General features: G+C 43.0%; 2 protein-coding genes across 3 annotated transcripts in view; one reads left to right on the top strand and one right to left on the bottom strand.

The window, feature by feature from the left end:
• LOC110969443 (vacuolar protein sorting-associated protein 52 homolog) overlaps positions 1–14662 on the bottom strand; it is a 28214-nt gene extending 13552 nt beyond the window's left edge. The window contains exons 1-10 of one of the 2 annotated variants that reach the window (XM_051955838.1): positions 14523–14662; positions 13116–13197; positions 12887–12939; positions 11974–12049; positions 11587–11654; positions 10440–10615; positions 9440–9590; positions 7610–7710; positions 6607–6739; positions 6413–6470 (exon numbers count right to left, since the gene is read on the bottom strand). In XM_051955838.1, coding sequence (XP_051811798.1) covers positions 6413–6470; positions 6607–6739; positions 7610–7710; positions 9440–9590; positions 10440–10615; positions 11587–11654; positions 11974–12049; positions 12887–12939; positions 13116–13197; positions 14523–14636 — 1012 coding nt within the window. In that variant the 5' untranslated portion in view covers positions 14637–14662. The remainder of the gene's footprint in view (positions 1–6412; positions 6471–6606; positions 6740–7609; positions 7711–9439; positions 9591–10439; positions 10616–11586; positions 11655–11973; positions 12050–12886; positions 12940–13115; positions 13198–14522) is intronic. The other variant, XM_051955839.1, reaches the window with a different exon arrangement.
• The window catches only part of LOC127530216 (40S ribosomal protein S18), a 134645-nt gene that overhangs the window by 115172 nt on the left and 4748 nt on the right, over positions 1–14725 (top strand). The gene's annotated exons all lie outside the window — the stretch shown is intronic.

The raw sequence follows: 14725 nt of genomic DNA, 5'->3' as shown, positions 1-14725 counted from the left end.
CCTTCACCGACATTTATTTTTACTTGACTGACACCGCTGGGCAGTTCACCCACCCAAAAATATAAAATTATGAATTAAAAATAATATATCTTCTGTTAATCTTCAACAAGATGTCAAAGAAACGTCAAGAAGTTGCTGTATTTTTTGTCTGCAGTATGGCTTCTATGTGACAGTAACAGACCCACAGCATTGGTGATCGAAAATAGGACAATTCTAAAAAACGATCGCTAGACGCATACAGAAACAAATATGGTTACAAATAGGAGGCTGCTGGCTTAAGGAGATGTTATTGAATATGCTTCATTGGACTTTAGTATACTTTCATCGCCTAAAAAGCGATCGGTAACCCATGACAACACTGAACCAAACCGAAAGTGTAGAGATCGCTTCACGTGAAGGATGCGACACTAAATCAATATCTTTTGGTAAATAAGCTCAAAGTTGGACATACTAAACATGCTAAACTGTTGAATAGCTTACCTGAAGAAAAGTGGGAGCCACAAATACAATCTCTGCTGCTTACTGGGGTCCAATTTTTCCTGTTGATGGCTGAAGCCACCGCCATCTTCTCTCTCCTGAAATCGGTATTCAGTGAAATTTCAAGCCTGATCCCTTCTCAAAACGCTTCATACAAACACCAACTACACACGCTATTACCATTGTGGTAAATACATGTGCAATTTCATTCATGAAAAGCGATAATTTTACGTATTTGTTTCAAACCCGATACCATTCTCGTAGCAAGCTGTTATGTTACTGCTGGTTCTTGCCAACCAGCAGCGGTCTTGTACCACGTGACCATAACAAATGACGACACGCTGGCATCTCCCATACGCAGTGTAGAATACTGACAAATATTCTTAGTTTTGACACTTCAGTTTACCCGTAGATCTGCACATGCGCACTCTGTGTTATCTTGCGCTATGTACCTGCTGTGTCTCCTCCTGCCTGGCGGTTCAGTAAATAACTCTTGCTGATGAACCCGGTCGTCTTTATTATCACAACATTCAACATGGTGTCAGAAGTCTCGGACTTATTTTTCACAATCTACAGCGTGTTGTATTTTTTTTTTACGAGCAGGACCATTGTGCTACCTCGCTGATTTTTGCAAGATGGCGGACGGCTTCAGACGACCCAACCCGCTGGTGTTTGATGGCAACATCGCAGAAAACTGGCGCATATTTGAGCAGGAATACGACATTTTTATCACCGCAGCGCACTCGAATAAGCCAGCGCGGACTTGAGCCTACATTCTCCTGAACCTGGCCGGTCCCGAAGCAATCGAGCGCGAGAGATCTTTTGTTTACGCAGCGGAGGTGCGTGAACCCGGTGAAAATGGACATGTTCACACACCGGCAGAGTCCAAGGAGGACCCGGAGTGCCTCAAGAGAAAGTTTAGGGAGATGTGCAACCCTCAAACAAACATAACGATGGAGAGACACAAATTCAACACACGTAACCAAAAGGCTGGTGAGACCATTGAATCCTATGTGAGCGATCTGAGAATCAAAGCTAAGAGCTGCAACTCTGGCGAGCTGTGTGAAGAACTTATTAGAGACAGGCTGGTCTGTGGCATAAATAACAACCACCTCAGAAAAATTCTATTACGTGACAGTGATCTGACTTTAGCTAGGGCCATTTCAGTTTGTCAGATTCATGAAATGACAGAAGAGCACAACAAAACGCTCATGTCCCCACATAGCTCTGTTACAAATGTGGATGCTGTTCAGACCAAACATGTGAAAAGACGAGACTACGACAAGGCCAAGTTTAACAGTAAACAAACCTCATCACAGCTCATTACTGACCGTAATAATTGTGGTGGTTGTCACGTGACAAAGAGAAACAAATGTCCAGCTTTTGGCCAACAATGTAATTCATGTAAGAAAATGAACCCCTTCAAAAAGTGCTGCAAATCCAAACCTCCGTTTGACAGGCAAAGACAGACAGTCAGTTCACCAGGTGGAAATGGACAACACAGAAGACAGTGAAACCTACTATGTAAATAGCATAACCCTGGACGAGACAGTGGATACAGTTTGTGCTCAGTCACAGGAAAGAGAAGAGGCTTTCACTACTGTACAGATTAATGACAATGCAGTTGAGATGAAAGTGGACACTGGAGCTAAATGCAACGTCCTCTCAGAAGAAATGTTTGAGAAAGTGAAAACAGTTGAACAAATAAAGCCTTGCACTAAACCTACCAACCTTGTTGCTTACGGCGGTAGTAAGATAAAGACTCTAGGATTTGTTGACTTGTGCTGCCACCTAGGGGCCAAACAGTACACACTACCATTTTTCATTATCAAGGACAATGTTTTGCCACTGCTTGGACTCAGTGCATCATTACAGATGGGACTTGTATCTCTCAGTAAAAAGTCCATCAGGTGAACGTCACCACAGTTCAAGATTTGACTCAGCAAATCAAAAGTGAATATAGTGAGCTTTTCACTGACGAGCTGGGAAAACTGCCAGTCACATATTCAATGACACTTGACCCGGAAGTGAGACCTGTGGTTCGTCCTGCACACCGCATTCCTGTTGCAATGAAAGACCAAGTCAAGGCTGAACTGGACAGGATGCAAGAGTTAGGTGTCATCACACCAGTCTCACAGCCCACTGACTGGGTATCATCCATGGTCACTACAAATAAAAAGGACAAAAAGGAAATCAGGATCTGCATCAATCCCAAGGACTTAAATACAGCTGTGAAAAGACCACATCACCCAATGCGCACAGTGGATGAGGTCGCATCGCAAATGTTTAATGCTACAGTTTTCTCAGTCCTGGATGCAAAGAACTCATTCTGGCAGATTTTGCTAGACCACAAATCTTCAATGTTAACCACTTTCAGCACCTGTTTTGGTCGTTACAGGTTCCTGCGGATGCCGTTCGGAATCAGCTCTGCTAGCGAGGTGTTCCAGCGCTCCATGGAGCAGATCTTTGCTGGTTACCCCTGCGCAGTCATTGTGGATGACATACTCATCGGAGGCAAGGACATTGAGGAACATGACGCAAATCTGAGAAAGGTGCTAAATAGAGCCAAAGAAGTTAAGTTGAGACTCAACCCCTCAAATGCAAATTTAGGCTTCACCAGGTCAGTTACGTCGGTCATGTTTTTACTGCTCACGGTTTAAAAGCAGACCCCTCTAAAACCAAAGCAATCAGCGACATGCCTGTGCCAACTGACGTTTCAGCCCTGCAAAGATTTCTTGGAATTGTCAACTACCTCGGGAAATTTATCCCCAACTTCAGTTCTCTGCTCCACTCCGACAACTTACACACAAGGACACGGAGTGGTCATGGCATGAACAGCAGCAACATGCTTTTGACACTTTAAAGGAGCACATGTCGAACCCCCCATTGCTGTCATACTATGATGTCAACAAACCCGTCACCCTTACATGTGACGCCTCTCAATATGGACTTGGTGCTGCATGCTTGCAGGAAGGCAAACCTGTAGCATATGCCTCACGCACCCTCACGGACACAGAGACACGGTATGCCCAAATAGAAAAAGAGCTACTAGCTGTTGTGTTTGCGTGCTCAAAGTTTCACGACTACATCTATGGCAAACCAATCACTGTTGAGACTGACCACCAACCTCTCTTGACGATTATCAAAAAGCCAATCCATGCTGCACCTGCCAGACTACAGCACATGATGTTAAGGCTTCAAAAGTACAGCATTACCCTTGTGTACAAAAGTGGAAAACAAATGCATCTGGCTGATACTTTGTCGAGAGCTCCCAGGAGCACACAGACTCAGCTCGCGGATGAAGTGGATGATTTTAATGTAATGTCAATTTGCTATGCGTCATCTGCTCATTTACAGGAACTAAGAGAGCACACTGCCACTGATCCGACTCTCCAAATGCTCAGTCACACAATCAAACATGGCTGGCCAAACAAACTGCACAGTCTTCCTCATGCAATGAATCCTTACTTTCCCTTCAGAGATGAACAGACTATTGAAGATGGCGTTGTCATGAAAGGACAGAAAACAGTGATTCCATTGTCCCTACAAAAGATATACTGCACAGAGGACACCCAGGTGCAGAAGCCACAAAACAGAGAGCGAGAGGCATTGTGTTTTGGCCTACAATGAGGAATGATATCGAAGAAGGAGTACAGGCATGCTCAGTGTGTAACAGCACAAAAACCACACTAACAGAAGGAGCCGCTTCACTTACACCCTGTCCCAGAGCTGCCCTGGTCAACTTTAGCAGCTGACATCTTCGACTGGCGCAACCAGCAGTACCTGGTACTTATGGATTCCTTCTCAGGCTGGTTCAAGATTGACCTGCTACGCAATCTAACATCTGCTACAGTCATTGGTAAACTGAAACGTCACTTCTCTGTCCATGGAGCGCCCCACGCTCTCATAATGAACAACGGACGACAGTTTACAAGCCAACGCTTCAAAGACTTTGCAAAACAATGGGACTTTACTCATGTAGCAAGCAGCCCTGAGTATCCCCAATCAAATGGACTTGCAGAGAGAGCTGTCCGTAGTGCTAAGAACCTCATGGAGAAATCTCACAGAAATAAAACAGATGTCTTTCTCAACCTTCTCAACTTAAGGAATATACCTCGTGACACAAAACTCAGATCTCCAGCACAAAGGCTAATGTCAAGACAGACACGCACTACTCTTCCTGTCTCCAAAGAATTGCTTGAACCCAAATGCTCAAGCTCGAGGACGTGCATGCTCAACTTCTCTCTAAAAGACCTACTACGACAAAACAAGCCAACCTCTTCAACCTCTAACAGAAGGACAAGTAGTCAGGCTTCAAACACCTAAAGGATTTGACCGCACAGGAATTGTGAAAGAAACATGCAAAGAGCCCAGATCTTACCTGGTCCAGTCAGAAGGACAAACATACAGGATAAACAGAAAACACCTCTTACCTGTCGCTGAACCTGTCCCAACACAGTCTAACCCACAGGACTGTTTTCAGGACACTAGTTCTGACCCACTAAGGCGTGTGACACTAACCGGACATGGACATGCAGAACAGAACATGGACTCTGAGCGCCCTAGGGCCCGAGTTTCTATTTCTGAGCAAGCTACTAATGTGAATGACAATCTTTACAGAACCCGTTCAGGTCGTGTCAGTAAACCCAACCCAAAGTACAGAGTTTAGATCTGCTAAGCTAAGCACATTCATCCTGTAATAGCTAATATAGTATGTTGTGGTTATTGTACTGACTAGAAGAAATGTTTGAATATGGTTATGACATCCGGTTATGGTTAGTGCTAACTATTGCCTAATTCAGTATAGTATGAGTTTGCTACTGTACTTTTGTTTATTAAGTGTTTGCCTATTTTTCTACTAAGGGCACTAACTAAGGAAAGGGGATGTAGAATATTGACAAATATTCTTAGTTTTGACACTTCAGTTTACCCGTAGATCTGCACATGCGCACTCGGTGTTATCTTGCGCTATGTACCTGCTGTGTCTCCTCCTGCCTGGCGGTTCAGTAAATAACTCTTGCTGATGAACCCGGTCGTCTTTATTATCACAACACCCAACACGCAGCTCCTTGTTTACTGGCTATCGGCTACTTTTCAGAAACGCTTGCGTCATAGTTTCGTATCTTCATTGACACGCATGCGCCAACGAAGCTAGTGACCCTACTATCCCTGTTGCAGCAAAATCTCCTTCTTCTCAATCACCACCGAGTTGAACAAACAATTATCGAGGACACATTACGGCACTTTATTTACTTCCCAGCTTGGTCTCTGTTTACAACTTTTGCCACAAGTGCGCATGCCCACTGTTTTTTTCTTCTGTTTTCCGCGTGTTTCCGTCATATCGTTACAGCGCCCCGAGAGGTCTGACGTGTTTTACAGCGTTTCCATGCGTATCGAGTGCACTCATGTAGACGCACACATTTTCTGAGACACCTTCGTCTTTATGGCGATCATTTTTGAAACTGTTAAGCGTTTTGTCTTCGTGTGGATGGGGCCTCAGTATGTGCACGTTAAACACCTGAACCTGAACTGGATGATCAGTGAAGCGTTTCCTCCTGGAGAACCTCCAGATATGGTTTGTGGCTCTCTGCCTGTTAACACCTCATGAACCCTTTAACAGCCTGTCCACCATGTCCACACTGATCGTCACTCAACCTGAAAACGGTTTCACACCTGGAGAACCTGCTGAAGGTTCTGGAAGACCCTGAAAAAGAACAGAGAATCTGAACCATGAGGTTTAACCTGCCGCCTGAACCACAGCATGAAGGATTTACTGATGCTTTAACAGTCTAAAGAAAACCTAACTTAAAGAAAACCTTTACAGCCTTTGTTTGGTCAAAGACCTCCATGGAAGAACTGCAGCTATAAACAGCACAAATCTCTTAAATACAGATAAATGTGGAGATAAAAAGCACAGGCAGTCTGTAAAGGATATCTTTTTTAGCTGTGTCTTCTACTCCCATCAGGTCGTCTTTGTCTGCCACCTCCTCATACTGCAGGATGGAGAATCAGGTCACGTTTAGTAGAGAATAATTAGATGAATCAGGTCACATTTATTAGAGATTAATTAGATAAATCAGGACAAAAAAGGAGCCGTGATGAACCCTGAGGTCAGGATGATGCTCTGACCTGAACCTTGAGCAGCCGGCCACTGTACGACTTGAAGTAACTCAAGTAGATCTTGCTCATGGTGTCCACGTACTCGTCTCTGATCTCCTTGGCAACTGTTCTCTCATTGGCCAGAAGGAACTGGTAGAAGAACCTGCAGAGAGATGAACAGAAGGGCACAGATCTTCTAATGTCTATTAACTCTGGTTTAAGAAGCTGAAAGTCGTCCATTTCCCAACAACAACCGCAACATGACAGAAACGTAGAAATAGGATTATTTATGGGAATAAATATGAAGTATAAACCCAGGACCTGCTGTTGGGTTTTAAAGGTATTAAATCTTTAAAAAGTGAAAAATGACATCATTTATCAGAACCACAGACCGAAAAACAGAAAGAACCATCAGATTTGGAACTTTACAGCAGTCCTTTAACAACTGGAAAATTAATTCTGAGTTTCAGATCGTAGCATTTCATCAAAATCACTTTGACTTTATTATTTTACAAATTCACCAAATTTAAAGTAAAATTTGCACCAGATCATGTTAAAAAAAAACACGCTATGACTGCCTGAACAGTCAGAGAGAAATTCAGGATGTTTAGGTTCAACTGCAGGATTTGTTTAGATGTAGAAAAGAAAATAAAGAACAGAAACTAGTTAAAATTATGAGTAGTGAAAGTAACAGCAGAAGGCTCCTAATGAAATGTTTGAATATTGATTCTAGGATTTTTAAATAATAAATCTTCTATGATTTATGACATTCTAACTGAACAGAAGTTATTTCTATTTCTCTCTACTTCTAGTCCTGTAGCTCATAAACTGTTTATGATTCAGTTAAATCTGAACTCCAAGCAAAGTTTAAACTTTTTCTCCACAATCTTTCCTGAGATTCTCTGGTTCTAGAAGTTAATCTGTTTATTGGTTTATCTCCTTTTACTGTGTTTTAATGTTTTCCATCATGAGATGAAGCCTGGTTTAACTTCTGTACAAATAAATTTAAAAAAAACAAAAAAAAACAACCAACCTGTACTTGAGCAGAGTGTTCTGAGGGATCTGGTAGTTAGTCATGGGCTTCCTGAAGGAGTAGATCTTCTGCAGAATGAACTCTCTGATCTTTGACACTGCCTGAGGAGGACAAACTTCATTAGTTCTGATGTGGAACCCAACTGATGTCAGACTAACCAGTTAAATGAACGATTTTATTGGTTGTATGTAGATTTTATTTGACACCAGTGCTGTTGAACACGTTCTACAGCAGAAACAGTGAAACCCTCACATCCCTCCAAATACCTACATGTGGACGTACACCTGGAAAATCACCTCTGTGTTTGAGACTCTCTAAAAATACATGGGAGCAACAGGAAGAGAATGAAATATAATAATTAAAAGTGTGTTAGAATAAACTGCTGCTAATTCTGCCACAGGAGAACTCATCCTCTAAGTTTTATGATCAGATGTTCTCCTGGATTTATGTCTTTTTATAGTTTATCATTTTGTCCAGACGGTCCAGACTCATCAGGACCTGGGAGTGAGTGTGGACCTCCAGCTGAGGTTGTGTACAGGAAGGACCTGAGCAGCTCCACTTCCTCAGGAGGCTCAGGTCCTTCAATGTTCTATCAGTCTGTGGAGGAGAGCTCCATCTTCTGGAGCATCAACAGACTGGATAAAGTGATCAGGAAAGCCCAGTCTGGTCAACACGGTCTCACGGGGATTCGTGAAACTGTCACGTCAGTTTTTGTTTCGGTTTCGTGCGCACCAACACGATGTCGTCATGTTTTTCGTGCCGCTCACCACGAGCGAAACCTGCTGTGGTAATCACATCTGAAAGTGGTTTATACCGGCGGATTCATGACGATCTAAGCTGTCCATCGGCGTTTGCGGCCGCTGCTGTGGCCGGATGTCTGGCGGCCGCAATGGCGGCCGCGGCGGCGGCCACAAACGCCGATGGACAGCTTAGATCGTCATGAATCCGCCGAATTTGTATAGGAATTTAAAGAATGTCCGGCGGCCGAAGCGGCGGCCGAAGCGGCGGCCGCAAACGCCGATGGACAGCTTAGATCGTCATGAATCCGCCGGTATAAACCACTTTCAGATGTGATTACCACAGCGGGTTTCGCTCGTGGTGAGTGGCACGAAAAACATGACGACATCGTGTTGGTGCGCACGAAACCGAAACAAAAACTGACGTGACAGTTTCACGAATCCCCGTGAGACCGGGCTGGTCTGGTTGGCTGTCAGCTGGTCGCCCTGGAGGGGAAGGTGGTGGAGCAGAGGACCAACCTCTGGGCATCATAGACAACACCTCCCACCACCTCCATAAAACTGTGGACAATCTGAGGAGCAGCTTCAGCAGCAGGCTGATGAACCCGCTGCTCCAAACGTTAGAGGAGGTCATTCCTTCCACAGCAAGAAGATTCTTTACTACATCTGGTAGATGACAGAAGGACTCCATCACTGCTGATTGAACCCCTGGACATCCAAACATCATCCATTACATCTGTAAATGATCTGCACCGACTTACATCACTGCACATTTCTCTATCACTCTTGTATATTTTGTTGATTTTTTAAATTATATTTTTCAGATGCTTATTTATTTTCATTCTATTTTACTTCATTTCATTTTATCTTATTTTATTCTATTCCATTTAATTTAATTATATTTGATTTTAATTCAATTTAACCTTCACTTATACCCTAATATTCTGTGTCGTCTTGGTGAACATCCAGCTGCTGTAACAGTTTCCCTCTGATGATGAATAAAGTCAGTCTCAGTCCATCTCCTCCTGTCATTTCACACTAAACATAATAAAGTACTGAGAACACCAGCTGTTTGTGTCCATCTCCTCCTCACCTTGACTTTAAGGCGGTCTACGATGTCCTGGATGTCGGAGCAGGCCAGCGTCTCTCTGAAGCTCAGCTCTTTAGCAAAGTTGATCTTGTTGTTGAGCTCGTGGAGCTGCTCCAGGAACTCCTGCTCCGTCACTGGACTGTCCAGGATGGTGCTGCCGTGGAGATAAAGTATGTTAGCAGCCAGAACAGGAAGTACCGACAGGGACCTAAACACAACCTTAACACAACCTGAACAGAACTTAAAACAACCAGAACACAACCTAAAAACAACCCCACTACAACAACAGTGTCTCCGAACTAGCGTAGCCGCGCTAGACAACCCACGGCAACGAATTTAATTCTCTGCCAGGGTGGGTCTAGTTACCCTCCATAAGGCTCGAGGCTGGATTCTCCTAAAACTGGCCAGACCAATCACCATGAAGTGTAGAGTCAGAAGGCGGGCGTAACGAAGTGACGACAGAGGCGCGACGATTCTGACAGAAACAACCGGAAACAACTAGCCTAGCCGCGCTAGACAACCCACGGCAACAAATTTAATTCTCTGCCAGGGTCGACAACAAAAACGACAACAGTCGTTGAGCTCCATTAGCACCGACTCTGAATAATCTTTCTGTTAACATGTCTGTAATATTCTTGAGCTTCACCCAGTGACTGTATAAATAAGGCTTCACCGAACTACCGCATCCTCTGATTTCCAGCGCTCTAGGAGCCTATTCGTTGCGCTGATTGGTTGTATACCTACCCAATTGCTGCAGAGTGATTTGATAGACAACCTTTTAGCCCGCCTCCCTCCCTGTCGAGTGTGCCTAGACCCTTGTGCCTTCAGAAACATGGGTCTAGCTGGCTAGGCTAGCATTTTGCATCTTGATTTTCAAAATCCTTGCCTACACCCCACCACCTCACAGCCATTTCAACCCAGGGGAAACACTGCAGAAGATAAGATCAGCAAACACCTGGTGTTTCCTCCTATCACATGACTGACTACTACCACTACTACTTACGAGATCATGGCTCCAGGAACCACCAGCTCGTCCACCAGCTGGCTCAGGTGGCTCCTAACGGCCTGTCGGTTCTTCAGACGGACGTTCATGCTGACCGACTGCTGCTGCAGCGTCTGGATCTCACTGGAGATGGACGACAGGTCACTCTGGAAGCCGCTCAGCATTCCTTCCATCCGCTGGAGAGAAACCATCAGGTTATTAAACTATTCTACCAAGAGGACAGAAACCATCAGAGGATTTATCTGACTAAACTATTCTACCAGGAGGACGGAGCTCTTCCTCACTATCGTTCACCTGAGGTCTGCTTGCAGAATAAACTTGACAGTCTGAGTAGAACCAGACACTGAAAACCACAGTGAAGACAGGGAACAGGTTTTACCTTTAGAAGCTGCTCAAACATGATTAGTGCTCTGTCAAAAACTAGACTTTTATTCCTTAATGCAGCTTTCAATACTTTGACTTGTTCCCTGATAATAAAAGTGAATCTGTTCTGAGCTGCGGAGGAAAATAAGCTCCATTCCTCCTCTTTTCTCTTTATACGGAAACAGAAAAACTGCTCAACTTTAAAATTAATTTATAAATAAAATGAGGGTGATAAAGGCCACACTGCTGCTGTGATATATTTCTATTTACAATTTGTAGTTTTAGGATCAAAGTAAACATGCTTATGGAGGTCCAAAGATTCAATGATGGGAGTTAACCTGTTAAACTGAGGTAATTTATATCTCCAGACAACTGATTTACAGAGATTTAGTTCAGTTCGTTTCTTCTCATGCGAGTCCAGATCAGAAAAACTGATTTTAAATTTGCTGCCCCTTCAGTAAAAACCGCATTAGAACCCCAGCAGAGGTAGAGTATCTCTGCTTTTATTCACTTCATGTGCCTGTTTTGTTCTCTTGCTCTGGGTTTATGTATAAATGTAAAGTGAAGTTTAAAATAATTTATATTTGTGTTAAATGCAGATAATTGTGAGTTTCTATTTGGCCAGCAGGTTTGTTCTAGCATGGAATGACAGAAACAAGAACAGAGAGTGAGATGTGTTCAGAGATAACGATGAATTTTAACTATTTAAATAGATGTTCTTTACGTTTTTACGATAAGTCTGATAATGATGATAATGTCTCCTTCTGAAGGCCTCTGGTCTTACCTCCAGGATGGAGTCACAGGCGGTGATCTGGTTGTGCAGCAGAGCGATGTTCTGACTCTCCTTAATGTCTGAAAGACCAACGCTCAGGAAACTGAACACATTTAAGTCCTCACTACAAACATTATTTCAGTTTAACAAAAAAAACTAGAGCTGCAGCATTTAGTCCAGCCTGGAAGGATCTTCTCACACCAGCAGGTAGAGACGCATGTTTGGAGGAACACAACATGACTTCAGCTGGAACTCATCCTTCTATCTTTTTTTCTACTTTGACAGTTTTCTACTGTTGTTGGAGTTCAGAGGGTTTAAAGTTAGCGAGGTTTACAGAAACCAAAAGGTAAAACACCAAACCTCCTGTAAATAAGGTTCTCAGTGTCTGCTGGAGGATACAGTCTTTGATGGACGCCTGTTCAATCCTCTGCAGCTCCGTCTCCACCTGTTTGGAGTACTGACGCAGATCCACACCCTGGAAACACATGGAGGAGAGGCGGCGGTCAGAATACATGCTGGAAACCAGTAGAGACCAGTGGAGACCAGTAGAGACCAGTAGAGACCAGCTGAGCACTGGCTGTATTAAAGGTGAAGGCTGTACTTTTACAGTAGCGGTGAAGGTTGGACACCATGACTTGATCTAGAGTTTTGTTTCATCTTCACGGTTTCCTGCAGTGGAAAAGAAACTGAAGACTTCAAGAGAAAAGATCTGTGAGGACATTTCAGAAAAATTCCTTCAAAAAGCATCAAACACTTTGATGAAAACGCTCTGATGAGGACCAGCCTGGAGAAAGAAGACGATGAATTCCTTCTGCTCCAAAGGAGAACTTCTTTATGGTGAATAGCTTCTCAAATCAACTACTACAGACACAGAACAACTGGGACACAAAACAATCAAAGAGAAATAAAAAAAACCCAGAGACTCAAAACAACCACACAGAGACACAACCTGTGGACAAAGACAACCACCACAAAGCAGAAACAATGACCAGAAAGAGACACAAACCATCTCCAAAAAGACACTAAAACATCTCCAAACAGACACTAAACAGTAGCAGTGAGAAAGTATCAGGCCTTCCTGGTGGACCTACCGCAAAGAAACCATCACTGAAGGAGACCAGGGATAAGGAGAGGACTACTGGAACCCAGAAACACCAAGAGTGTAAATGAGACCAGAGGAACCTTTGGTGTGACCAGTCCTGATGTTCCAAACAGTGGTAAACATGTCGGTGTGTCTAAACCTCTGACTGGCAGCGTTAACTCATAGAAAGCCACTCCAGCCTCCAGAAGAAATGTGTTCTGATGTTCTCACCGTTCTGAGCGCCTCCTTCACCAGATCATCTTCCAGATTGGCCTGAATATGAACTGCAGGAGAACAGAAGGAAACCAGATTTATTGATAAAGTTGGTCTTTACCAGGCAGCATCTTCCTCTACCACAGAGAAACTCTGAGGAGCTTCATGGTCATTCATGAGGTTTAAACCTCCTGATGAAGCTTTAAAGTCCTGATGTCAAACATATAAACGGTAAATGCTCCCTTACTGTCCACTTCATCCAAGATAAACTCATCAGTGGTGAGGTCCAGTTCTCCCAGGTTCAGGTTGGTGATGTCACCATCAGTCTTCTGGAGAAAACACATCAGATTAAACAGACTGTCTTTAATGGCAGGTCTAGCTTTGATCCTTATCAGATGTTTGGTTGATGAATGTCCCGAATGAGGAGGTAGATAAATCACAAGTTCCAGACAAGGTCTTCATATGCCTTGTTTGTCTGATTAATACAGAGGTGTTGTTTGTTTGTTGTTGTTATTTACATATTCTGATCCATTAGAAAACCTAGACTGTTTACACACACACACACACAAATGGAGAGAAGATAAACCTGAAACATTTTGGTGTTTAGTTATTTAATCCTGACATAAACTGGGACTGTGCTGCTGGATGAAGCAGTTTACAGACATCTTTAATCTGGATCATTATTACGTACCAACACACATAATTCTATACCTGCAGTAACAACAAAACTGTGTCTTTATGAAGCTTCAGCGCTTCTTCTAATAGACTGATTGATTTATTTATTTAAAAGGATCCCCATTAGCTGATGAGGACACCAGCTGGTCTTCCTGGGGTCAAGAAAACAACCTTACATCCAAAAGGTCTAACCAACTGATTGTGACCCTAAATGTTTGCAGTTTATGGATTAATCATTTAGGATGATTATTAACAAAACCACAGTACTGTTCCCATGTTTAAACTATCTTTTTTTGGTATCTATAATGTCCTTATTTCTGAATATTTTATTTGGTATAATCTTTTAAATATCAGAAGTATGTTATTGATCCTTGGGGGAAATAGTTGATATTACAGTAAGTCAAACTGAAATAAAGTCATTTTGATGCATTAATAAGATTTCAATCACAATCCAGGAGCTGCAGCCACTTTTAGCAGACAGAAAACTGCATTACATGAAATAAACTGGTTCATTAAAGGTTTTCTAAACAGCTGAATTAATTGATTGCCCGGGTAAATGATGCAGACACATGAGGGTAACTGGTCACTGGGAGGCAATAAGTTCTTGTAAAAACACCTGAACCAAACACTAACTGGTGTGAAGGATTTTAAATGAATGTCTGTAAGGATTAATAAACACATCTCATTTCAGCTGATTATTAGTTTCATCTTTAATTAGTTTCTCTTTGTCTCATTCGGGAGCTTTTTACTGACTGGATGCTAACAGCTACATTAGCCAGAAATAACATCCCCACACCTTATAAAATATACATTCTGATTAGATTACCACCGTTTATTTTAGCCATACAGCTGGACATAGTCAGCTAAATGACATTCACTGATATAATTAATAAGTGTTGGTTTCCATGAAGCTAACCGGAACCACAGACAGCTCTAAGGTTCCACCATTTACAACAACAGAAGTAAAATAAAGCATCACCTCGTCTTGCAAATACGCCATGGCTATTTCTGTGGGGTTTCCAGCCGTGTTCACACCTGGACCAGGTGTGTTTACATCAGAACCGATTCCAACAGCTGCTGCTCCGTCCGCCATTGCGGCGAATTGACGTTCAGGTTTAAAAAAAACTACAAATATATAGTTCCGCCTCGTAGATACTGATACCGAAAACAGGGTTTCTTATA

The sequence above is a fragment of the Acanthochromis polyacanthus genome, chromosome 11 (genome assembly GCF_021347895.1).
Source record: "Acanthochromis polyacanthus isolate Apoly-LR-REF ecotype Palm Island chromosome 11, KAUST_Apoly_ChrSc, whole genome shotgun sequence".
NCBI lineage: Eukaryota > Metazoa > Chordata > Actinopteri > Pomacentridae > Acanthochromis > Acanthochromis polyacanthus.
Note: the sequence above shows the minus strand (reverse complement) of the source record. Positions and strands in the feature narration are given on the sequence as shown.